The sequence below is a fragment of the Scyliorhinus canicula genome, chromosome 3, assembly GCF_902713615.1.
Source record: "Scyliorhinus canicula chromosome 3, sScyCan1.1, whole genome shotgun sequence".
Lineage (NCBI taxonomy): Eukaryota > Metazoa > Chordata > Chondrichthyes > Carcharhiniformes > Scyliorhinidae > Scyliorhinus > Scyliorhinus canicula.
In genome coordinates, this window is record NC_052148.1 from 106,160,411 (window position 1) to 106,187,503 (window position 27,093).

Sequence of the window (27,093 nt, forward strand, 5' to 3'; positions counted from 1 at the left end):
GTGCTAACCACTATGCTACCGTGCTGCCCTAATGATAAACAGGGATAAAATGCCAGGATTACAGAAATGACAATTTAGAGTGACTGAGAGAGAGGCTGGTTTAGCACAGGGCTAAAGAGCTGGCAGACTAAAGCAGACCAAGGCAGGCCAGCAGCACGGTTCAATTCCTGTACCAGCCTCCCCGAGCAGGCGGCGGAATGTGGCGGCTAGGGGCTTTTCACAGTAACTTCATTTGAAGCCTACTTGTGACAATAAGCAATTTTCATTTCATTTCATTTCAGAGAGAGTGAGAGAGCGAGAGACCGTGTCAGACAGAGAAAGCCTCTGATGTGCAGAGATATAGTTGAAGAGAGCATTGAGGCCACAATCATCAGCCATGATCTTATCAAATAGGCTTGAGGGGCTGAATGGCCAACTCCTGCTCCTAATTCATATGTCTGTATGCTTGTCATACAAGGAAAATAGGGAGAGGGCCATGAGGTGGTGCATTACTGCATCCACCTGGTTTGACCCAGCATCTGCTCTTTGCCCTTGTTCCCTATTAGCACAGGTTGGTGCAGCAGTGATCTTGGCAGACATACCTCCCAAGTGGAATTGTCCCCCAGATACTTTGTATGTTGTATGCTGCGATCCAGATGGGAACATCTAGAATGAGGAAGTCTCACTCACCTTGCCAGACGCAGAGGTTACTGAATCACATGTGGCGCTGCACCGAGGTTCGTCGTGCTCAGTGAGGCACTGACCACTGCCTATGCTATTTACATTACTGCCCTCTTGGTCATGATTGCTGACATCTTGCAGTGTGCTGGGTAGAAGATGTCCCTCCTGTCACTGACTGCCTGTACCAATATGCCTGGGCTGCAGTCACTGAAGCGTGGACCAAGAATACCCCAGCTCTCCTGGCTGCTTCCTGGTTCAAACATCCTGCCATTGGTATAGATGAAGCACATTGGTCAGTTTGTGTGTTGCCCACGTGAGTGGTATGCCATTAGCTTGGAACAATGCCATGATAGCGAGGAGACCTGAATAGCAGTGATGTGTTTGTCATGCAGATGTTTGGTGGCCTCAGCGTTGGTGTGCGTGTGGCAGGTGTTGACACTGTGTGGCAACATTCTAAGGGACCAGATCTCCTTGAGGAGCCTTGGAATGAAGTACGGCTGGGATTAGCCAGGTTCAGGAGCTCTCTCTCCTTTGTTAAGGTTGCAGGGTGAGGGTTTGAATCATAGATTGTAGAGTTGAGGTGGGGATCAGTATTTGAGCAGGGATGCTGTGCACACTTGTATAGATGTGCTGTGAACTACAGTGTGCTTACTGAGCTGGATGCAAGCCACTTGCAGGGGAGTGCAGGGCAAGGCTGGCCTGGCAGACTCCTCAGAGCTGGGTCCTCACATGCAGCAGATCACAACAACAGTGGATCATGCAATCAGATGGAAGCTCTCTGACTTTTTCTTCATAATGGACCAACTTTCCCGGGAGCTATTAGCTAGCAATTGCATTATAAATGACAGTGAGTATGCAGAGGTGAAAGTTCAGTCAACTGCTCCGGCATTTTTGACAAGCTCTTTAGAATCCTCCCTGAAATTTTTGAGACATCACTCTTTGGATGAGGTGGGCCTTTTATTGGTGCCGAGATGGAATGGACCCATTTACACGTCCAGCACTATATAGGCCACTGATTGAGCCGTTATGGTGGATGGAAGACAACAGGCCAATTCCAGCCAGTCCCTGCCTCCCTGCCACAAAAATAACATCAATAGTCACTGCTGGTCACGAGACATGATAACGGCATGGGGAAATCTCTCACCTCCAAGATAAAAATCCAACACATTTGGGCCGGGATTCTCCGATTCTGCGGCGCGTCGGAGAATCCCCGGGGAGAGGCGCGAATCCCGCCCCGACGCCGGCTTCCCTACTCTCCGACGCTATTTTTCGGGCGCCGGCGGGATCCCCGCCACACTGGTCGGGAGCCATTGACGGCGGCCCCCCGGCAATTCTTCGGTCCCCGATGGGCCGAGTGGCCGACGTGTTTGGCCTAGTCCCACCGGCGTGGATTACTCACCTCACACACAGCGGGACCTGGAAGGAAAGTGTGCGGGGGCCGTCCTTGGGGGGGGGGGGGGATTCGACCCCAGGGAGGGCCCTCCACAGTGGCCTAGCCCGCAATCGGGCCTACCGATCGGCGGGCGGGTTGGTTCTGTGGGGGCCTACTTTACTCCGTGCCAGGCCCCTGCAGGGCTCTGCCATATTGCCCGGGGGCTGCGCGGAGGAGGGAAACCCCCCACGTATGTGCGGAAATACACCGGCCGTGCCGCGTATGGCCATGTTAAATTGCCCTTACTGTCCAAAGGTTAGGTTGGGTTACTGGGTTACGGGGATGGGACAGGGGAGTGGGCCTAGGTTAGGTGCTCTTTCAGAGGGTTGGTGCAGACTCAATGGGCCTTATGGCCTCCTTCTGCACTGTAGGAATTCTATGATTCTATGATTTAGAACCTTAATGAAAGCCTCTGTCAATAAGCAATATAAAGTTGGAGTTTGCTCTCCCAGCATTATATCATTAATAGATAATTGGAATTGATTATTTTATTTTATCAACATGTTTTGTACTGGGCAGTTCCTGATTATTCAACAATTAAAATCTTTAACAGTACCATAAGAACCCTGATTGAAAGTGTATGCGATATTGTTACTGTGCTAAAGTGGCTTCTCATTCTCACCTATTCAGACACATTGGCACTGACCGGCTATCCTCCCCTCCAGTACAGTCTGCTCGTACTAACCAATTGCCACCCATTCACTCAGAATCAACAGAAGCACAACTTCACTTGCCTGGATCAAGATACCAGCTGGTAAGATGGAAGCTTGATATATTCATATTTATCAGTCAAATCTGTGTTCATTACCAGGCGACGTAATTATGCCACTTGTATTATGAATTTGTAATTATGCTGATGCTGTTAGGGTGTTACGGCCAAGTCATTGCAAGGAGCTTATAATTAACTACAGTGGCCCTGGGCTCAAATTAGACAGAACACCAACTGCTGAACATATCCAATGACTGTTTAAAATTTACTGTGATGCTCCCTCCATTTTCAGTTTTCACCAATACTTTGTCTAGGTGTACACATGGAGAATGGTCAATTTGCAAGACATCAATATGGCGTCTTATTTGTGCTTGGCAATATGTCACCAGGCTCGATGGGCAAAATGGCTCTGTAAGGATTCTGTGGATTCTATGGATTTGTGAGAAAGTAGAGAACAATTTGAAAAACAAAGCTGGCAGGATTTATATGCAATTGAAATCTAACTGTCTATTGGGAAATTGGCAATGCTGCTCATTGCCTGGATAACTTGCCCAAAGATTCCACAGAGGCAAATTTTGTACTTACAAATATGAGATTATTAACCATCCTTCAAGTTATAAAGTAAGCAAAGAAAATTGTATTCCATAGAGGGGAAGATTTCCACGTAGCAGAGTGTCAAGTGCTATTGGGGAAGGAACAGGCCGACGACCTCTCAGGGAACGTCCTATCGCTATGGATACATCTTCACGGCCCAATACAACACATTCATTTCGGGTAAGGTCTTTGATTTTTGATATTTATATAAATTACTTTTCATATGATGCCACTATAGTCTGGGAATAGCTATTGGCGGATCTCAGGATAACAGGATAAAGCCAAGAGCACATGGTACCATTGTGCATGCCCTCCTCCACAGGACAACATGGACCGAGCTATACAATATACCGGATCCCTTACGGGGTAAAATACAATCAATCAGGACCTAACTCAGCATCTCAAGACCTCCAAGCAAAGAAAGGATACCCCAGAAAAAGGTGGACAGCAGGATACCACCATTGGTCCAAGACATGGCTGGGCAGTATACGCTCTTGTACACAGGAGACAGTAAGCCACAAATTCTTAGACCATGCCAAGACTCGCAACACAACAGACCTCACTCCTCTCCAACCAACTCAGAGGCACCGTTCAGGCCCTACCATCACCAGAATAAGTAAACAATACTCCAACAAGGAATCCCCATAGACAAGGAGAAGAATCTCCAGGATGCCCATAACACGGGAAAGCAATTCTCCTCCTCTCGGAATGATAAAGGAAGCCTAGAATTAAATATAACAAATCCGAGACTGTATCATCACCTCACCTTCCCAGATAAAGAAAGGAAACCCCAGAGAGAGAGGAATGCCAGGACTAGCCAATGGATGTCAAACATGGTCCAGCAATGTACACTTTTGCAAAAAAGAAACCTAGAACAGAACAGCATAACCTCATATGAAACAGGATACTGCCCCCTCCCTCCCCTGCCAGTGGACTTCAAGCCTCAAGAGGAAGGACAGTCTGGAAGTCCCTATATAAAATCATTTGGAGGAGGGAGATCTACTCCTCCATCCAGCCCAATCTCCAACCGAGGAAAGAATCTAACAACGCTGAACTAAAGCACTCCGACTCGCAGTCAAGCCCTGCAGCCACCAGGATACTATATCCCCATGGGAATCAAATCTCAGAAACCCCCAAAAGGGGGAATTTCGGTGGAGGGTGACCTGCTTCCCTGCCCAGCATACTCTCCACCTGACCTGGATAAATACAGTTACCACTGCTCTAACCCTAGTCAACAGAGCTAAATTAGGATCAGTGACACATTAGAATCGTGGACGATGCTCACATACATTTAACAAAGCAAACTACTCCGAGGCACCCCACTGGTGCCACTTAGACCCCACCATCAACAGCAGGATAAGATGCCTACTGTACATTCCATCAGCCAAGTAATCAAGTGACCACTGTCACTTACCATGAAGCCAAGTAAGTATAGAACACCAACCCAAGAGATACTAGATATCCAAGCATTAACTAACCATTTTCCCCTGGTCCAACAACACCAGAGGCGGCAACTGCAAAAAAAAAAGAGAACTTGGGGTTGGATTGTCTGGTCCCCCAGTTGCGTGTTTCTCGCTGGCGCACCGTTCTCTGGCAGTGGGATTCTATCTTCCCACCACTTTGGATTGGACTGGATTGTCATGGGATTTCTCATTGAAGCAATTCCACACTGCCGGGAGATCTGCGGGCGGGGGTTTGATGCTGGCAGGCAAAGTGAATGGCAATGACCGGAAAATTGCAGCCCTAATCTTTTCCAGGATACGTGGAGCTGGATTCCCCGCCCCGCTGCTCCACATTTCGGTTTTACCCCGCCGGCGGGATCCTCCGTTACGCTGGCTAGTCAATAGGGTTTCCCATTGTGGGGCAGCCCCACGGGCAGTCTGAGATAACACGCACAAACAGACTTAAAACAGCTTCTTCCCCGCTGTTACAAGACTCCTAAACGACCCTATTATGGACTGACCTCATTAACACTACCCCCCTGTATGCTTCATCCGATGCCAGTGTTTATGTAGTTACATCGTATACCTTGTGTTGCCCTTTTATTCCCTTTTCTTCCTATGTACTTAACGATCTGTTGAGCTGCTCGCAGAAAAATACTTTTCACTGTACCTTGGTACACGGGACAATAAACAAATCCAATCCAATCCACGCCGTCAGGAAAGCCCCGGGCTGCTGGCAAAATGGAGCATCCCGCCGGCGGTGATTCCAGCCCATGGTCTCTCTGGACCTTTACAGGAGACAAGCAAGGATTCCTTAATCTCGAAAATACAGAAGTACAAAAGAAAAACACAACACCAATAGTTCTAATGGGGATTTTCCTCACCCACAATGAGGACTTACAAGGCCATGCCAACCACCTCTATACCAAACCATCCACCCACCACCCTGCTATGGCACCACTCATCTGTAAAGAAAGTGAAGGGCACCAAAAAATATACTTCCTCAGTGTAAAAGCAAGGAATATAGCACATACAAAAACAGCTAAATACTGCACAACCCTCATGTCATACGAACAACTCAGCATGCTCCCCAGTAGAAAGAAGGAGACCAAACATAATTTCTAAACAAGGAAATATCTCCGTATTCCAAACACAGAAACCCAAGAATTAGTATTTACACAGCCCCCCCCCCGCTTAACTACACCACTCTCCCGGCACCTTGCATCAAAACCAAGATTGAATGCAAACGGTAATATCCAATAAACTAAAGCCTCCCCAGCTCCGTCAATGGAGCGCACTAGTGGACGAATACCATCAAAGAAGAAAAATGGACAACCCTGATTTTCATAGTATAACAGGCAACAAATGTCTCTGTGTTTATATATCATACACTCTTGTCAGCATAAAAGACAGGAATATAATCACGAGGGGTCAAAGTTCAGGATTAATGAAATGAAAATGAAAAATGAAAATCGCTTATTGTCTCGAGTAAGCTTCAATGAAGTTACTGTGAAAAGCCCCTAGTTGCCACATTCCGGCACCTGTCCGGGGAGGCTGGTACGGGAATTGAACCGTGCTGCTGGCCTGCTTGGTCTGCTTTAAAAGCCAACAATTTAGCCCAATGAGCTAAACCAGCCCCATATGATGTATTGCAGGGTAGGATAATCATCCATGGAGCTCGGAAAGGCCAAAGCCGTGACAGGATTGGCGAGCAACATCCAGGATCCATCCAGAGTTTCACCAAAATGTTTGCGCCTCCGCCATGTCACCGTCCTGAAGCCCCGGTAAAGAGAAACTTAGACCCTGGCGGGTGGTGAAGACCCGTCGCATCCAGTTGCCTCCAGCCTTTCTCGACGAACATCAAGGACAAGACAATGTAAGATCGGTGGTTAGAGTCTCCAACTGACCGAAGACCTTGTAGGCCGGATACAATATGCTCCATTGAACTTGAAATGCCTAATTTTCAAATCGAGATTGTGAAAGCATGGCAGCCACTTCTCAAATTCGGCCGGGAGTTCATCCCCGGCTCCTCTCGGGGGACCGAGCAAATGGATACTTCTTCTCTAGCTCCGTCTACCTGAATCAGATGTTCGACATACAGTGCAGCAGGATTTCCAAGAACTGAAGGTGAGCCCCACCGAGGAAACTGTCCTATTGGATTCTTTACTCCGCTTATTTCATTCTCTTCGGGATATATCATAGAATTTACAGTGCAGAAGGGACCATTCGGCCCATCAAGTCTGCACCGGCTCTTGGAAAGAACACCTCACTTAAGCCCACACCTCCACCCCATCCCCGTAACCCCGAGCTAAACCTTTTTTTAGGACACTAAGGGCAATTTAGCATGACCAATCCACCTACCCTGCACATCTCTGGACTGTGGGAGGAAACCGGAGCACCCGGAGGAAACCCATGCAGACACGGGGAGAATGTGACGACTCCGCACAGACAGTGACCCAGCGGGGAATCGAACCTGGGACCCTGGAGCTATGAAGCAACTGTGCTAACCACTGTGCTACCATGTTGCCCTCACATATCTCGCAGTTCATCAATGTGAGCGCAAATAACCTGTGATGGGGAGCCTAAACCGTCATCGGGAATTTCATTCACAATCATCTTGATACGAATGGCATCGAGGCATGGTGAATGGCTGGTCCGTTCACCAGCATAACCGCCCTTGCAAACTGAGCCCCATCCTGGCCATCTCCAACCAGCTCAAACTTGACTTAACCCGGCCTCCTCTCGCCTCGCCAAAATTTATCCAGGAACATTCAGAAACACAGCCCAGGTTATTCACATCAGGATCAAATAATTATAGGTTGTGCATCAGGATTTTAAAAAAAGGATTAAAAGATGAGTTGCACCAGAGCTTCAGAAAACACAGTTGCTCCCATGATTACGTCACATGTCCCCTCCACCACTAACTTTGATGGATTAAAAACCTGCCCCAACCTCACAACCCACATTTCTCAAAGCATTTCCATTGAGCAAAGCTCTTTGCCAAAAGCACAGTCATATTGTAAAGAAAGAAATATCTGCATATGTATAAAGTATTTCATGACCTCAGGATGTCCCCGATGTGCTTTTCAGCCAATGGAATATTTAAAAATGAAGTCACTGTTGTAATATAATAAATGGAGCAGGCAATTTGTGCACAACAAGGTTCCCCAAACAGCAATATGACAATGACTAGGTAATCATTTTTTTTATGTTAGTGGGCACTTGCAAAGACTTCCCTTTTCTTCATTGAAATAGTGCCACATACATCCATTTGAGAGGGCAGTTAGAGCCTTGTTTACCACCTGACCCAAAGGGCCCAATTGCCTCTCAAAAGCATATTAATGAGTTAAATTGGTATACGTTGTCATAAATGTATAATTTATCAAGAGGATTAAATAACATTTAACTTTACTTTTTGTTTGTACTTTGCTCATTGAGCTGAGGGGCGTAAATCCCCATTCCCTGCCACTAAGATTGGAAATAACGTCCAGGCGGAGAATCTTGCATCGGGCTAAAAATGGAATTGGCGCCAAACGGCAGACCCATCCCCAGTCTCCGCTCCCGCTGGCCTCGGGAAACCCCCAGGCTGTCGGTGAAACCGAGTATCCCGCCGGCGAAGAATCCAGCCCCAGATGTGAGGAAAGGGAAAGCGTTCCTGGCGTGATTCTTCACTGAAATGTCTGGTGTGTTCATCAGCTGTCACATAGAGTAATTCAGAGTCCGAAGTTTCAGAGTTTGAACAGGTCAGACCAGGATGGAAACTTTGAACAGAGGGCTGCCTGAGATCACAGGTTTCACAGGCCTTGAAGAGGCAGTCCAGACACAGAACCCCCAACCTGGGGAAGGGTTCGGGATCAATCCCTTACCCACAGCCTGAGCCCATCCAACCCCTAAGATCCTTGGGGACTTTCCCTATGCAGACGGGCACATAAGCAATGGGCTGACCCCTTACCCCAGCTCTGAGTCCATTGTGCCAGGCTAGGGAGTCACTGCTAGGGTGTCAGTGCCAGGGGGCAGTGCACCATTGGCAATGCCAGGATTGGGGGCTGAAGGATGTTCCTGGCGGGTGGAGTTTGAAGGGTGGGGTAGCTAAGGGGGGATGCTGAAGGGGTGTTGGTGGGGCTGAGGGGGTCAGGTGGGACTGAGGGGGGTCAGGTTACCCTCATGCACGCATGGTATGGGGGAGGTGACCCATTATTCCCATGGTGGGGTGTAGGTTGCACCTCCTTGATGAGGGGTTGGGGTGCTCCCCTTGTCAGCGGGGAAGTCAATGTAGTGATCTCTGTACATATAAATACATGCAGGGTTAATGTGCGGTCAGTACAGTCAGATGATGACTAGAGGGCAACCCTAATAGGGAGTATATAAACAAGCTCAATCTGTTTTCCTGATCTCTTCGGGTGTGTTGTAGCTAGAGAACAGAAGTATAGTAAGCTCAAAGTGTATAGTATAATATTCATAGTTCATCTAATTCTATCTAATTTAATTTCACTACTAGTAAAAGTATTGAAGAATCGAACTCACGAGTAAATTGGTTCGTTACTCAATAAATAATTTGTTATCACTGGAAGAGTTTGAGTATTGATCATCAAAGTTAAGTTTAACTTGCATAAACAAATGAGTAACATATATTACTCTCAAGTAATATAACAGTCTACATTTGCATTGTGGGAGAGAGGGAATCCTGTCCCTGGACGTTGGAACAGGGCGCATGTTCAAAATGGCGCCCCAATCCCAGTAACTGCTAGGAAACCAGTGTGTTCAGCGCTATGCATATTTTTGCAGTCAAGCCATGAGAGCAAAGATCATGTTATTTATCTATTTGTCAGTCCTTGCTGTGCACAAATTAGCTGTCATGTTTCCCTATGTGACTGACTACACTTTCGAAGTAATTTATTGTTTCTGAGGGGATTTGGGATGTAATGAGGTTGTGAATGCTGTTATATATATTCTTTCTTTAAATTGCTAAATTATTTTTGCAGCGGTTTTAACGAGGCATTGTTGCCCCATCAGAGAGAAGGTGAATAAATGTGATAATTCAGCCTATCCTAAACTACTATCAATGATATTGTTCAAAGTAGGATCATGAGACAGTTAATATTTTATTGAGAGTATGTTTACATGACCCCAATTAAAATTAATGTGTGAAGTGTTTGAAAATATCTTTGTTGAAAAGATAGTAGAAGTCTCATAGTTTGTACGCATATTGGGTGAATTGGTCAAATCAGGTGTTTCTAGATTGAGCTGAGTGCAATGACCATTAACTGTTGGAAAATGTGTTACATTTCAGTCTGATACACCATTCAAACGGTCTTTCACACCAATGGACTATGCCAGCCATACTCGGACACGACGAGCTTCCTTAACAGGTAAATAAACAGCGCTCTACTAAGCTTATATTTAATCAGAAATCAAGGAGTATTTGTGTGAATTCTAGAGCTGTTTTACTGCACACCTTTAGAATATTATCCTCTAATTGCTAACCAATGAATGCCGCAAGAAAATGTGCATGCAATAATAATAATCTTTATTGTCACAAGTAGGCTTACATTAAGACTGCAATGAAGTTACTGTGAAAATCCCCTCATCGCCTCATTCCAGCACCTGTTCGGGTACACAGAGGGAGAATTCAGAATGTCCAATTCACCTAACAGCACGTCTTTCGGGACTTGTGGGAGGAAACCGGAGCACCCGGAGGAAACCCACGCAGACACGGGGAGAACGTACAGACTCCACACAGACAGTGACCCAAGCTGGCAATTGAACCTGGGACCCTGGTGCTGTGAAGCAACAGTGCTAACCACTGTGCTCCTGTACCACCCATGTGAACTTTGGAGCAAAATGGAGCTCAGTTATAATGGCTGCTGCTGTTTAATTTCAAATCTCTTCCCACACCTAGTGGTGCACTAAAACAGACTATTATCTGTTTCCAGAGTTAGTTATTCCCAGAACAGGTTACTGGTCTGCTTGAGGGACCCCACTCCGCATCCAGCGTGGTTGACCAGGTTCTCTCCCGCTCTTACTGCTGGCCATTGGCATATTTGGGAGGACTTTACAGTCTGACACACTCAACCTGTTTGACCGTGTTATGCACGGTCCTTGCACCTTCTTTCGTCATCAAGTCCTGTGATGGGACTCGAATTCGGAGCTTCAGGCTCAGAGATAGGGACGCTATGTACTGTGCCACAAGACCTCCCACCCTGACACAATACAACCTCTCGGTTAAGAAATTAAGGGTGCCTATTTGGGTATGGCATTTGTGACCTTTTGGTGTCCATGGAGCTACATTTTAGCGAAAAGGGGAGAGAATTTAGGAAAAGCTGCTTATGTACTAATAATGTAGAGACCCAAATATTTTTTATTGCATCAAAATGATTCCTAATGGAGTCTTTAACAAAATAATTTCCTCTTATTCTCATAAGTGGATCAACCACGGATGTGGAAGTGAAGTATCACCAGAGATTGTGGTGCACTCAGTACTTAGACATATTAGAGATTAAAATTATACCCCCAGTACGAAGCCACATCTCTGAGGCAGTTTATAACAGGAATTTAGGGATTGAGGTCTATAGGATTTTCCATCTATTAATTTTAATAAACAGAAAGTTGCAGATAAAAGAGGCTCAGATCTACCATCCTGACCAGGAGCATAATTTTGTAAGATTTATGTCTAATGTGCCAAGATTGGAAGGTTGAATAAACTTGGTTTTGTTTAGGCCATTAGATAGTGCAGCTGAATTTTTGATTTGATTATCTGAAGGTTGGGCTTTTGAGGACTTGTGTTATATTTCTATACTATGTTGAAAACGATTTAAAACTAGTGAAGAGGCATAACACAGGGTGACACGGTAGTTAGCACAGCTATCTCACAGTGCCAGGGACCCAGGTTAGATTCCAAACTTGGGAGACTGTGTGGAGTTTGTACGTTCTCCCAGTGTTTCTGTGGGTTTCCTCCAGATGCTCCGGTTTCTTCCCACAGTCCAAAGATGTGCAGGTTAGGTGGATTGGCCATGCTAAATTGCCTTAGTGTGTACAAATTATGTGAGATAGCGGGGATAGGGCAGTGGTGTGGGCCTAGGTAGGGTGCTCTTTCAGAGGGCTGGTACAGACTTGATGGGCCGAATGGCCTCCTTTTGCACTTTGGGGATTCTATGGACATTCATCCTCTGAAGTTTCTGTTTAATTGGATCCTGTAATAGGGAATGCAAGGAAACCATGCAAAAATTATCCATTTTTAACAATGTTGCTTTTACATTTCTCAAGCACCTAAAATGGCTTATAACAAACACAAAAAAAATCACATTTTCTGGCGGGATCTTCTGGTCCCACTGAAGGCGATGGGCTTTTGAATGGCCTGCTACATTTTCCGGTCCTGTCGGGGCGAGGGTGGCACCAGATAATTCCACCCGAATAGTGGATATTTTCTTCATCTAGCTAGAGTGTACAAAGCTTAAAAAACAAAGGGCGAAATTCTCCCCCCCCCACGACGGGTGGGAGAATAGCGGGAGGGCCTTCCCGACTTTTTTGACGCCCTCCCGCTATTCTCCCCCCCCCCCGCCGAAATCCCGACACGAATCGCTGCCGCCGTTTTTTTACGGCCGGCAGCGATTCACAGCTGTTAGAAGGGCCGAAGTCCCAGCCCTTTACGACCTTTTTACGAACGGCAAACACACCTGGTCCTGCCGTTCGTAAAAACGTCGTGACCACCTGGAAAAAAATAACCATGGCACCGATTGGCACGGCAGTACCACGGCCGTGCCAAGGGTGCCGTGGGCCCGCGATCGGTGCCCACCGATCGCGGGCAGCGGGCCCGATGCCCGCGCACTATTTGTCCTTCCGCCGCCCCGCAGTATCAATACGCGGGGCGGCTGAGGGGCAACCCGGACCGCGCATGCGCGGGTTTCGCGCAAAAACGCGATGACGTCACCCGCGCATGCGCGGGTGGAGTCTTCCCACCTGCGCATGCACGGCTGACGTCATATGACGCGTCAGCCGGCGCTAAGTCCGACAAGCGGGCTTAACGATTTTCGTTAAGCCCGACTTGTCGGAGCCTCCGACATCGGGCTGCTAGCCCCGACGGGGGACCAGAATCGGTCCCCCGTCGGGAAGGGGCGCGATGCCGTAAAACCCGCCCGGGTTTTACGGCAGTTTGACGATTTCTCCCGTTTTGGGAGAATTTCGCCCAAAATGTCTCAGTAAGATTTGCTTTCGAGATTGGTCCTGCCTTATTTGGATCCTTTTAGTATGCTCACAATGTCTGGTTTCTTTGAGGCGGGGTCTGATCTGCAAACGTCTAAAATGTGGAATTGCGCAGATTTAGACAAGTTCAACAGTCCCAGTCTAACATCCTATCGTGGCTCATACACTCAGATGAATGAATTTATAGTTGATCAGTCTATCAATGTTAATATGGAGAAAATGGACATATAGGGAAATGTAATGATGTGTATTTAAAAATGTATTTACATTTTCAAACAGTCAGCTTGTGGCTGACGTGACAGCTCTAAGATAATTTAATGTGCCATTTTATTTAATTAATTGCTTTAAAAACCAATTGCAACTTATTCCTCATATTAGTCTATTATCATCATATTGAATGTGAGTGATTGAAGGCAGTATCATATATATAATTAGCTAGACGGGAGGAAATAGAAGGTAGTTTCTCAGGGTAGCAATGTCTCAAAAAGATTCTTCTGGATGGCCACTCATTGTGCACAGCAATGATTTGGGGAAATAGAGCAATAGAAAGGCCACATGGCAAATCTACTGGAATGCTACCTGGTATAAAAAAATCTATAAAGAAAGATTTTAAGAATTAGAGCGATATTCGTTTAGCAGAGAAGATTACGGGGCAATTTCTGAAGACGTTTGAAATTATGGAAGGATATAGATTTGATAGAAACAGATTGCTTCCAGTTATTGAAGGATCCAGTATGACCGGGTCACAGAGATTAATAAATAAAAGAGATTAGATATAGGACAGAGAGCAGGAGAAACATTTCACACAAGAGGTTTTGGGCATATGGAATGATGTAATAAAGTTAGTGATTAAATCAGGTCCATGCCTGCCAACATTTATCAATAAATAACTGATCGAAGGAAAGAAGAGTAAAGTGAGATGGGAACAGAGCAGCACTTGGGATTGGGAGGAGGATATGGAGGAAATACGCGAGCATGAACAGGTGGAATCGTATGGCGTCCATCTGTGTTATGATTTCTATGTAATTCTAAGGTGAGAGATAGTCAATATTGGTATTCGGATGAATTTGGGGGTTCTAGTACATGATTCACAGACCACTAAAATGCAAGTACAGCAATTTGTTAAGAAGGTAATGGCATGTTAGCCTTTATTGCAAGGAGGTTGAAGCATAAGAAGCCTTGCTGTAATTGTATAGGACTTTGGTGAGACCACACCTGAAGTGCTGTGTACAGTTTTCATCACACTTACCTTAGTTGGAGTGCAGCAATGTTTCACCAGTTTGATTCCTGGGGTGAGAGGATTAGCCTGTGAAGAGCGAATGAGTAGAATGGGCTGATATTCCCTGGAGTTTAGAAGAATGAGAGGTGATCTAATTAAACATATAGGGCGAGATTCTCTAGTCCCCAAGCCATGTGTTTCTTGGCGGTTCACATTTCACTGTGGTGGGATTCTATCTTTCCGCTGCTTGCCATTCCCCATTGTAACCACCCCACACTGCTAGGAACCCCGCTGGCGGTGATGCGCTGCCAGCGGGTAAAGTGAATCATAATGAATCATGGAATCCCTACAGTGCAGAAGGAGGCCATTCGGCCCATCGAGTCTGCACTGCCCCTTCAAATGAGCATTCCATTGTTGCCAATTTAAGGGAATGCTATCCCACGAGCGTCACCAATAATGTTGCTCTTTAGAATCGTCAATATGATATTGAGGCTCTTTTTATGATATGATGTTATGTTCCAATAGCATCGCCAATACTGTGGGTGCTTCTGTTTCTCTTACTGAACCACAAGGCTTTCCTGTATATCGGTCAAATGACCACACAACCAGTTGGTCAGTTCCAGTTCAAAGATGGTTTATTTACAAACAAGGGTTACTTGGACATGCAAGCACAATATACTACAAGTTAAATTACACCCATCAGCTACAATAACCTATACTTAACTTCAGGCAACCGGCACTGTGCAAGTGGATAAGGCCTTTATCTTGATGTCACGTGGCTGGTTTGATGAAGTGGCTATGTCTCTGCTGGGCTCATCCATCAGGTAGCGATCATTGGTCTTGAACTTGGCTGCCTGGTCGTTATGCTGCAGTTGGGCTGGCACAGGCCGGATTCAAAGGACGCTGGCACAGGCCGGGTCCAGAAGAGGCAGAACACATGGCTGTGTCCCCTTTTATCCCTCTGGGATTTTGCGTTCTTTGAGGCGGTCCTTGATCTTGGACCCAATAGTTCGACAGAGCTCTGAGCACTGCCTTCGATTCCGGCCAATGAAGGGGCGGATGTCTTGGTGGCTGGGTGGGTCCTTAGCGGTCATTGACCTTGGCAGTTGGGCTCTCTGAGTAAAGGGAGTGGCGCTAATCAGTCTGTAGCTGTATCGGTTTCTTGAGTGCAGTTCTACTGGTCTGGGGAAATGGACCATTAGAGGCAAACGAGCCGGGGTTTCGATCAGGTCTAGCTACCTGCGTTTCAAATACACAGCTCTGTATCTGTCTGAGTCCTGGGTTGACCATAATTCCCATGGTCCCTTGCAGGTGGCCATCTCTTTGCATGGCTACACCATCTATGTCTACCTACCACACACCACCTTATCCCTGCAACCTCATAATCTAACTTGCACATCCCTGGACACTAAGGGGCAATTTATCATGGTCAATCCACCTACCCCTACATGTTTGGACTGTGGGAAGAAACAGGAACATCCTGGGGAAACCCTCACAGACACAGGGAGAACGTACAAACTTCACACAGACAGTGACCCAAGGGTGGAATTGAACCCGGTTCCTGGCTCAGTGAGGCACTGACCGGAGAATTCCACTGATAAAATTCCTCAAGGGCCTGACAGAGCAAATGTTGAGAGATTGTTTCCTCTGGCTGCAGAGTCTAGAACTATGAATTCTTAGGATAAGGTATCGACCATTTAAGACTGATTTAAGAGGTAAATAAACATTCCTCACTTAGACAGTTCTGAATTTTTGGAATTTGTTTCCCTCGAGAGCTGCGGATGCTCAATCATGCTGAGCACAATCAAGACTGATAGATTTCTGGGCACTAAGAGATTGAAGGGATATGGGAAAGTTGAGTTGAGATCAATGATCAGTCATGATCTTATTGAGTTGTGGTACAGCCTTGAGGGACCGTGTAGCTTAGTTCTCCTATTTCTTAAGTTATAGAATCATAGAAAGTACTGTGCAGAAAGAGGCCATTCGGCCCATTGAGTCTGCACCGACCCACTTAAGCCCTCACTTCCACCCAATCCCCGTAACCCAGTAACCCCTCCTAACCTTTTTTTGACACTAAGGGCAATTTAGCATGGCCAATCCACCTAACCTGCACGTCTTTGGACTGTGGGAGGAAACTGGAGCACCCGGAGGAAACCCACGCAGACATGGGGAGTATGTGCAAGTTGTTATGTGATAATAGGATAGGATCAAAACTGTTTTTCATCAAAGGACGCGAAAGCCATTTAAAGTTACTGATACTTTAGAATTTTCTTTACAGATCGTGCTGGAATTGGTGTGACTGGCATCAGCCTCGGAATTTCTGCCTCCAGTTCAAATTATCCCATGGACTTTGCACATCACCACCATCACCTATTAAACCAGACACCTATTGAAGGTGACGAGGACGAGTATCGAACAATGTGGGGTATTGTAATTTTAAATTCTTATCAAATATTCAGAAAGGACAGTGTAACTTCCCTTGCATGAAAATGCTGTAGTTAATGAGCAAGACTTATGTTAGGATAATGCAAAAATGTCACATGAAATATTTCTGTCGGAATTTCAATGTTTACTTGTGTCAAACAAGGATATGGTAAATTATGCATGGCCCTGTGAGAAATGGAATGGTGTTGTAAATTAGTGTGTTGTCCTTTTAACTTAGAAATATGCATTCAGATGCAGACAGATCTGTTGAAATGACGTTCTTTTGATCTATTGGCCATGAGGATCTTTTCCTGAAATTAGTTTGAGCAATTCATTAATAAGCAGATGTAGGCCAGTTGTTGTGTTGAGGATCTCAACTTCTCAACGTCCCTCCAAATCATTTTTTGTTGTTGAATTTTTCAAGGGCTGGTTTAGCACATTGGGCTAGATAGCTGGCTTGCAAAGCAGAACAAGGCCAGCAGCGCGGGTTCAATTCCTGTACCAGCCTCCCCAAATAGGCGCCGAAATGTGGCGACCAGGGGCTTTTCACAGTAACTTAATTGAAGCCTACTGTGACAATAAGCGGTTATTATTATTATTTATATCCAATAACACTTTACTTCAATATTTACAGCCCGTGTGGTTCTTATATATGTATTGTCGATCTTGGTGTTTCCTCTCTCTATATTCTCTTCCCCCCCCCCCCCCCCCCCCCCCTCCCCTCCCTGGCCCCTCCTTGGCATTCCCCTCTTTCATTCAGGGTGTTCTGTCCCCTAGCTCCTATTCTCTCCTCCCCCCTTCCCTCTTCAAATCTTGCATGTTTTTGTGCAGCCAACTTCTCAGGGAATGGGTGAGCCTTTCTGAAAACTCTGATGAAATATTTATGCTGGAACTGAAACTATATTGCTGCACTATAAATGTTTTCAATTTTTTTTCTTTTCTGGGATTCAGCACATTTTTTCTTTCACTTTTGGCCCTCTTACAATGTGGCAAAATTTCTGACATAAGAATCATCTTTGCTTGCTGTGGAATTTTAATGACCCACGAAGAACACTATGCTTTCTGAAATACAAATTTCAAACCTGTGCATAACTGGGATTTTAGTAGAGAGGCATTTGGTACAGAGAAAAATAATAAATCTTCCAGCTTTCATTGAAATGACTTCCATTTATGTCGCACCTGTCATAACCTGTCCTAAAGTTCTTTATAGTCATTTACTTCTGAAGTGTTGTCACTGTTGTCATATCTGGAATACAGCAGCCAATTCACACACACCAACACCTTAAACAGTGTAATAAGGTCCCAATAATCTGTTTTTTTTGTGATCTTGGTGAAGGAATAAATATTATCCAGGACACCAGAGATAATTCTGTTGCTCTTTTCAAAATAATGCTTTGGAAGATGTACTGACATACCAGTAATGGCAGACTTGATATATAATAATATAATAAGAACCTTTATTGTCACAAGTAGGCTTACATTAACACTGCAATGAAGTTACTGTGAAAAGCCCCTCATTGCCATTTTACGGCTCCTTTCTAATAACTAAATGATGGCACATAAGAACTAGGAGCAGACCGTATGGCACCACAAGCCAGCTCCACCATTCAATGCGATCAAGACTGATCCTCTGCCTCAACTTCATTTTCTTGCCTGGTCCCCATTTCTCTTGGTTTCCTGAGTGACCAGAAATCTGTCCATCTCAGCCTTAAACCTATTCGACCATCTGAGTTGAAAAGTCCAAAGATTTGCAGCCTTTTGCAAAGAGAAGTGTCTTCTCATCTCAGACCTAAATAATTGGTCCCTTATCCTGAGATTGTGCCCATGTTCCAGATTCCCCAACAAAGGAAAACAACCACTCACTATCTACCCTTTCAAGCCTCTTCAGAATCTTGTATGTTTCAATGAGATCACCTCTCATTCTTCTAAACTCCAGATAATATAAATTAATCAGCCTCATTGTAGAACAACCCAATCATCCCAGGAACCAATGTAGTGAACCCTTGCTGTACTGACTCTAATGCAAGTATATCTTTCCTTGGATATGGAGACCAAAACTATGTATAGCTGTTCAAGTGTTGTCTCACCAAAGCCCTATCTCTTCCAACAATATTTCTTTTGTTCTTGTACTCCAATTCATTTTTAATAAAGGCCAACATACTATTTTTTTTAGTGCCTACAAACTAACCTTCTGGGTTCTTTGTATGGGGACACCCAAATGCCTCTGAACATTAACATTTGCGTGTTTTAATGACTCCAAACGTTGAGCATTCACTCAGCGCTGCATTGAAGTCTTAGCCCATATTATGTATTTACTAGAGTAAGATTGGAACTTAGTAGCCTATGACTCATGGACGAGAGTGCTACAACTAAGTTCGAGTTCGCATTTAATAACATTCCTTTCGGTTTCTCTAAAGAAGGCAGAGTTTCTTCTAAGAGCATTAACTTTCAAGACTGCTCATGAAAATTATATTTGGGAATCATAATACTAATGTTACGGATGCCTGGTCAGCTCTCAACAGTGGCGAGGAGACTGGACCAGATGCCATAATCTTTTAACGTTTAAGATGGTGCAAGAGTGATCATATAAGAAATAGAGCTTGGTTATTTTATAAACAAACTTTATTAAAACAAAAAAAACAAAAACAATATTTTAACTTTTACTTCAGCTCCAACACTAACAGATTACATGCAGTTTCTTAACCTTAACACATTAGTTCCAATTAAACATCAATGTAAATAACATGCCATTCTCATTCCGCTTACACAGACAGGCCAAGGCAATACTTGCATTTACGAAGCAATTTTTCTTCTGTTAGGGACAATTGTTCAGAATCTTTTTCCAAAGCACGCCGCGGTGGAAATGTTCATGACCTCTCTGGTTGATTTCTACAGCCTTCTGTCCTGTAACTGTTCAGAACAGCATTCGTTTTCTCTCTCGCTCTCTCTCAGCTCTGCCCACTCCCTCAAACAATGGTTCTCTCAGGTATCCAGACTTGAACCGACTTGAACAGACTTTTATTTAATTGGGGGAGGGGAAATTACACTGCTATTAGACAGGAGCTGAGGAGCATAAAGTGGGAACAATTGTTCTTGGACAACAGTATTGTGGGGGTTGTTTAAGGAGCACTTGCTGCGAGTGCTGGATAGTTTTGTTCCACTGAGACAAAAAAGGAATGGGAAGGTGAAGGAGCCTTGGATGACAAGAGAAGGTGAACTAAGGTTGAGGAAGCAAGGATCTGGCACGGCTCTAGAGGGTTACAAGGTATTCAGGAAGGAACTCAAAAATGGACTTTGGAGAGCTAGTAGGGGGCATGAAAAAGCCCTGGCGGGATAGATTAGGGAAAACCCCAAGGTGTCCTACACTTACGTGAGAAATAAGAGGATAATCAGAGTGTGAGTAGGGCCGATCATGGATAGTGGAGGGAACTTGTGCCTGGAGTCCGAGGACATGGGGGAGGCCCTAAATGAATATTTTGCTTCAGTATTCACTAGAGAGAGGGACCTTGATGCTCATGAGAACAGTGTGAACCAGGTTAATAGATTCAAACAGATTGATATTAAGAAGGAGGATGTGCTGGAAAGTTTGAAAAGCATCAGGATAGATAAGTCCCCTGGGCCTGACGGGATATACCCAAGGTTACTACGGGAAGCGAGGGAGGAGATTGCTGCGTTGCTCCGTTGGCGATGATCTTTGCATCCTCACTCTCCACTGGAGTAGTACCGGATGATTGGAGGGAGGCGAATGTTGTTCCCCTGTTCAAGAAACGGAATAGCGAAATCCATGGGAATTACAGACCCATCAGTCTTGCGTCTGTGGTGAGCAAAATATTGGAAAGGATTCTGAGAAATGGGATTTATGATTATTTAGAAAAACATAGTTTGATTAAAGATAGTCAGCATGGCTTTGTGAGGGGCAGGTCACGCCTCACAAGGCTCATTGAATTCTTTGAGGATGTGACGAGACACATTGATGAAGGTCGGGCAGTGGATGTGGTGGATATGGATTTCAGCGAGGTATTTGATAAGGTTCCCCATGGTAGGCTCATTCAGAAAGTTAGGGGGCATGGGATAAAGGGATATTTGGTTTCTGGATACAGAATTGGCTGGCCAAAAGAAGACAGCGAGTGGTAGTGGATGGAATGTATTCCGCCTGGAGGTTGGTGACCAGTGGTGTCCTGCAGGGATCTGTTTTGTGACCTCTGCTCTTTGTGGTTTTTATAAATTACTTGGATGGGTAAGTGGAAGGGTGGGTTAGTAAGTTTGCCGATGACACAAAGGTTGGGGGAGTTGTAGATAGTGTTGAGGGTTGTTGCAGGTTACAACAGGACATTGACAGGAAGCAGACCTGGGCTGAGAATTGGCCGATGGAATTCAACCTTGATAAATGTGAAGTGATTCATTTTGGAAGGGCAAATTTGAATGCTGAATACAGGGTAAAAGGCAGGATTCTTGGAAGTGTGGAGGAACAGAGGGATCTTGGGGTCTACATACATAGATCCCTCAAAGTTGTCACCCAGGTTGATAGGGTTGTTAAGAAGGCGTATGGTGTGTTAGCTTTCATTAACAGAGGGATTGAGTTTAAGAGCCGTGAGGTTTTGCTGCAGTTTTATAAAACCCTAGTTCGACCACACTTGCAATATTGTGTCCAGTTCTGGTCGCATCATTATAGGAAGGATGTGGATGCTTTGGAGAGGGCACAGAGGAGATTTACCAGGATGTTGCCTGGAATGGAGGGCACGTTTTATGAAGAAAGATTGAGGGAGCTAAGGCTTTTCTCACTGGAGCGGAGAAGGCAGAGAGTGATGAGAGACATGGATAGAGTAGCTAGCCAGAGACTTTTCCCCAGGACGGAAATGGCTGTCACGAGGGGACATAATTTTAAGGTGATTGGAGGAAGGTATAGGGGAGATGTCAGAGGTAGGTTCTTTACACAGAGAGTGGTGGGTGTGTGGAATGCACTGCCAGCAGAGGTGGTGGAGTCAGAGTCATTAGGGACATTTAAGCGACTCTTGGACAGGCACATGGACAGCAGTAAATTGAAGGCGGGTAGGTTAGGTTGACCTTGGATTAGGTTAAATGATCGGCACAACTTTGTGGGCCTAAGGGCCTGTACTGTGCTGTACTGTTCTATGTTCTATGAACCCATCAGCGTTATCTTGTCTGATTGCCCTCACCCATTGATACAAAAGAACAGAGCCATCCTATTGCTATGCAACTAACATTCCATAGGCCGGCCTGGGTGATGGCGGGGGGTGGGGGGTGGGGGGGTGGGGGGGGCGGGAGGAAGGAATGTGTGGTGGGGGGTGGGGGGTGGGGGGTGCGGGAGGAAGGAATGTGTGGTGGGGGGGGCGGGAGGAAGGAATGTATGGGGGTGTGGGGAGGTGTGCAGGGGGACCTTGTTCAGGCTGGGTGGCAAGTCAGGGATTGTTTTATCCTGATCTCTCACTACCATGGGGAGTACAGTGGAACTCCCCACTGTACAAAATGGGGCTATGTGCGGCCTCCGCCGCGAGTTCCCCATTCAGGCCCCTTTGTGGATGCCAGGAAACCCACTGCTATCTGTGCTCGCTGGGGGAATTTGTTCCTTTTTGGATTCCAAATGCCTTCAGCGCGGTGAAAGACCGCACTATGCAACAGCACTTAGTCGGGTTTTTGTGGCCAGCCGAGGACGCACTTATCTCATTTCCAGGTCTCTACATCTATCCAGGAAGAGTACTCGCAGATTGGGGCACCATTATTAAATGCTGCCCCTATCTTACAACCCCTGTTAGCTACCCCACCACAGAGTCCGGACCCTCCACTACGCTCAACTTCTTTTTTTTTAAATTTGAGTATCCGATTATTTTTTTCCAATTAAGGGGCAATTTAGCATGGCCAATCCACCTACCCTGCACATCTTTGGGTTGTGGGGGCGAAAGCCACGCAAACACGGGGAGAATGTGCAAACTCCACACGGACAGTGACCCAGAGCTGGGTTCGAACCTGGGACCTCGGCGCCATGAGGCAGCACCGTACGGCCCTCCACTCAACTTCTTAGGGTGTCGTCGAGCCCCCCATGATCCCACCTCTTATGTTCAAGGCACCCTGGGCCTGACCCCTGGCATGGCAACCTGGCACTGCCAGACTGGCACCCTGTCAGTGCCCCAGCCAGGCTGGCAGTGCCAACTGGGCATGCCAGCAGTGCCAGTGTGCCCAGCTGAAAGTGCCAGGGTGCCCAGGTGACAGTGCCATGGGTGCCTGGGTGACAGAAGCAGTGCCAGGGTACAACCTTGCCCTGTCCCCGATCACCCGGGGCTCTATACTGGCCTGGGAGACCCCCCCCCCCAGATGTCATTACACCTCATCCACGTTTGTGTGGACCAGTGCTCAATGGCGCCCTGGAAAATTCTCCCATGCACGACCGTTAGGTTCCAGGTGCCAGAAGAATCCAGCGCACACATATTTAAATTAGCTTAATAGGCGGTAAATCGCTCCCTATGTTGATATTGTACTGGATTGTAGATCCCATGAGGATGGATTTAAATTGCTTAGCTAAATGAACTTGTGCATTATTGAAACTACTTCATTTGCAAAAATTGATCCCATTACTCTTTTCCACTCAAATTTCCCGAATTGGTTCTCACTTCGTTGTCTGTCTTTATCTATTCTAGGTGCACAAGCCCATTTCCAGTCCAAACCATTCAGTCGCCTTCCTGCAAGTTCCAGAAAGTGATCCCAAGTGGTTTCATAGGTAAAGTCAGTTCAAACACTGGACAATGGGAAGCTCAAGAATGAATGAAGACAGTCTGCTTACGACAGACCACAAACAGGACGAGCAGAAAGCCTAATTGGAAGAAGAGATTAAATGGCAATCCAGAGAGCTTTGAAGTGGTGAGAGGCTTGCATTGAAGCATGGTCCACTTAACACAGAAGCAGCGATCAATTTCTGTTAGCTGCCTTCTAATGAATTAATACTTATTCAGCACTATGCAATAAAAGCATAATTTAAAAGGAACTTACAAGACTATTTGCCAAGGAAAGACTCGAGGAAAGCAACATTTATTGCTGTCATAACCGGTGACCTGACACTTTCATTCTGTTGCCCCTAAATTGCTCATTAGCGCCAACATGATATTTATACCTCAGTGACCTCCTGATAGGCAGCTACTACAATTACATTTTGTGTTAATTAAGGAACAAGGCAGCTTTAACTATTCAAATCCATATTCTTGAAAGTCTGTGCTTGTTGAATTCAATATGAGCAAGGTAAAGTGAGATATCAGCTTGCAGTTATGCCGCAGAAATGCAAAGTATTCCTCTTTAGACGTGTCTGCTTTCTTGTAGGTTGTCAGTATTTATGTGAAGACAAATGTCTGTGGCATGTGCTTGTCATCTCTTCCTAATTTCATCGAGATGTAACATATTCTTGTGTTTGATTTTCTTATTTATATTATTTATATTTCAAAAATGGCATTTATAATGTATTCAAAGCATTTATGAATCATGCTGCACATATCAGTCCGTAACATATGTAATGTTACATACACTGTGTAATGTTCAATACACTGTAATCTATGCAGTGACAAGAATAGAGTTCTAAAAGCACTAGTTACCAGCAATGCCCCCTCTAATTTGTTCAGATGTTATTGAATTGTGCCTCCAACTCTTAAATATAATTCAATGGGTCAAATCTTGCTGATGAAGGGCATCTTACAATATGCGGCATTGGACTTTTCTCTGCACTGTAGCTTTTTGGAAGTGCGAGCTGATAACTGCTGGCGAGGGAAACAATGGCATCTGGGAACTGAGTAAATGATGGGGTAACCCCTTTATCAATGGGATTTAGAGACCGAGAATGAAACCGAGAAACCAACAAGCGGGGAAAAAGAGTAAATTTTAGTACAGAAAGGGAAATAGTCATTGCATTGAGAGAGGAATAAAAAGGGTAGAAAGGAAAACTATGTTTTTTTCCCCCCTTTTTAAAAATAAATTTAGAGTACCCAATTTTTTTTTCCAATTAAGGGGCAATTTAGCGTGGCCAATCTACCTACCCTGCACATCTTTTGGGTTGTGGGGGCGAAACCCACGCAGACACGGGGAGAATGTGCAAACTCCACACGGACAGTGACCCAGGGCCGGGATTCAAACCCGTGTCTTCAGCGCCATAGGCAGCAATGCTAACCACTGTGCCACCGTGCTGCCCTGGAAAACTATGTTTTTAATCTTTAATCTTTAAAATTAATTTATTTACATGAATGAAACTGAGCAGTTTAGATTTTCTTTTAGGAGCTGCAGAGACGTATCAACATCGCATTAACAATAATCACGTAATTGAAAAGGTGCTCACACTGTTAATTATGAGCCTTAACATTTTGCAGTGAGTTTAATGGGTAATTCATGTGAAAAGCCAGTGAGTTCTGAACAATATCAGAGTACCTATGGATGCTGTTTTGGCGAGGCAAAAGAAGAACGGTGTGAATCAACCAGCAAGTTCAATAAAATCATTACTCATGATGTCGCTCTTCATTCCATAAGACCATTAGATGTAGAAGCAGAATTAGGTTGTTCGACCCATCGAGTCTTTACTCCGCCATCCAATCATTCTCTGAACTAGCAGGCTGATTTGTGCATTAATTACAGCATGCTTCATGAATTCGCTGCCTCTTTATCGGGAAGATCTGACCCATTATTTAGTAAAAATATGTTAATGTGAAGATTCCGTTTTTACAATATTTTTAATTGTATTTTACTGCGTGAATTTGCCAAATCTTTTATGTTGTTCAGAATGTGTGTATGTGTGTGTGTAAAGACACATTATAGTATCGAATGTACTGTTTGTGATATAGCTAGATGAATACTTAATTGATTTGTGTGATACTTCTCTGTTTTCCAGTTTATCTGAGATATTTGTTGTTAAATAAATAGGGAATCCTAAAACAGAGGAATGTCAGACGGAGAAATTAAGTGTTCACTCTAGTTTCACCGACAGTAAATTCTAAAATAATACTGTTTGGATTTTATGGTACATCATAAAATATGTTCTATTTATAAATTCAAATACTTTTGATATGCCAGGTATTGTTTTTGCTTTAATGTTATTGTAAATAAACAATTTATCATGATGAACAAGAATTAGCTTTTTGCATTAGTTTTCTCTTGGTTAAATAGGAGGTACATTTACACAGTGATTATTGGGTGGAATTTTCCAAACATTGCAGAGTGCTGGATCAGGTGTGAAAAGCAGTGTGAAACTCGCTGGTTTCACAGCTTCCTTTTTGAATCAGTTCTAAAGGCTCTCTGTGCAATTTCAAAATGCTGGCAAGAATCACACAGCCAGCTGAGGGATGGGGCCTCAACTCACTGGTAAAGCTGAGATGGCAAAGCTGAGATTCAAAGACTGAAGGTTGTCCTGATCTCAAAGAGAAGTTAAAGGCCATCGCCCCCCACCGACCGTCAGGACCCCTGACAGACACGGCGAACACCCCAACCTTCCAACACAGAGGTACTATCCCCCCCCCCACACCCCAATGTCGAGTCATCCACCCACCCCCCCACCCCACCCGCAGGGATCAGGGCACCCCCCCATTCTGAGTCTCTGCCCCCTCCATTGCCATTCAGTCACAATCCCCCCATGTCCACCATCGCGTCATCACCTCCCCCCCCCGCAACATAATGGGATCCCCATTGCTTCCAGCAGTACCAACCTGTCAGTGCCAGATTGGCACTGCCACAGTGCACAGCCCAGCCATGCCCCTCACCACTCAGGGACTATACTCAACTTTGAGCCCCCAGCATGATCATCATGACTGATTTCCATTTTTCTGCTCCTTAAGTTCCACGTGGATCAAGTGCCCACATATTGCTGTCCTGTCCTCAAGCAGTTGAGGGTTGTCCAGATTTTCTGTGGAAAGTTGAAACCTGGGACTTCACATCCTGGTGCTTGGTGATGATTGCAGTCAACCAGGAGGTGTGCCGTCGACAGGTGGGGCTGTCATCAGTTTGTGGGGTGTGAGTGTGTTCCACTGGGGTCAAAGGGATTTTCATGAGTGGGTGGATTTTTCTTTTGGGTCCCTGGGAGTTCTTTGTTAGCTGTCAGCCAATGGTGTTCTTTTGAGGAGAATGCTTTCACTGTGGACATCAGGAGTTTCGATGTGTTGACACAAGAAGCAACTCGAGCTGTGTTGATCTCAACATCCCAGAAGTAATCCTCATGACGTCCTGGCCAATAAGTAGTCAATAACCAGGGAGGATAGATTTAAAGTAATTGGTAGAAGGTTTAGTGGGGAGATAAGGATAAGATTATTCACCGAGAAGGTGGAGTACGGGGGTCAGAAACACGATGCCTGAAAGGGTAGTGGAAACAGAATCCACAACAAGTGTTTGGATCTGCACTTGAAGTGCCACAATCTACAAGGCTCTGGCTCAAGAGAGG

General features: G+C 45.3%; 1 protein-coding gene across 4 annotated transcripts in view; it reads left to right on the forward strand.

The window, feature by feature from the left end:
• LOC119962862 (protein FAM149A-like) overlaps nt 1–24,682 on the forward strand; it is a 159,431-nt gene extending 134,749 nt beyond the window's left edge. For 2 of the 4 annotated variants that reach the window (XM_038791061.1, XM_038791062.1), the window contains exons 12-16: nt 2,723–2,846; nt 3,450–3,575; nt 10,128–10,206; nt 16,534–16,675; nt 23,333–24,679. In XM_038791061.1, coding sequence (XP_038646989.1) covers nt 2,723–2,846; nt 3,450–3,575; nt 10,128–10,206; nt 16,534–16,675; nt 23,333–23,456 — 595 coding nt within the window. In that variant the 3' untranslated portion in view covers nt 23,457–24,679. Of the gene's footprint in view, nt 1–2,722; nt 2,847–3,449; nt 3,576–10,127; nt 10,207–16,533; nt 16,681–23,332 lie in introns of all 4 variants that reach the window. The other 2 variants (XM_038791058.1, XM_038791059.1) reach the window with 2 other exon arrangements.
• The last annotated feature ends 2,411 nt before the right edge of the window (nt 24,683–27,093 follow it).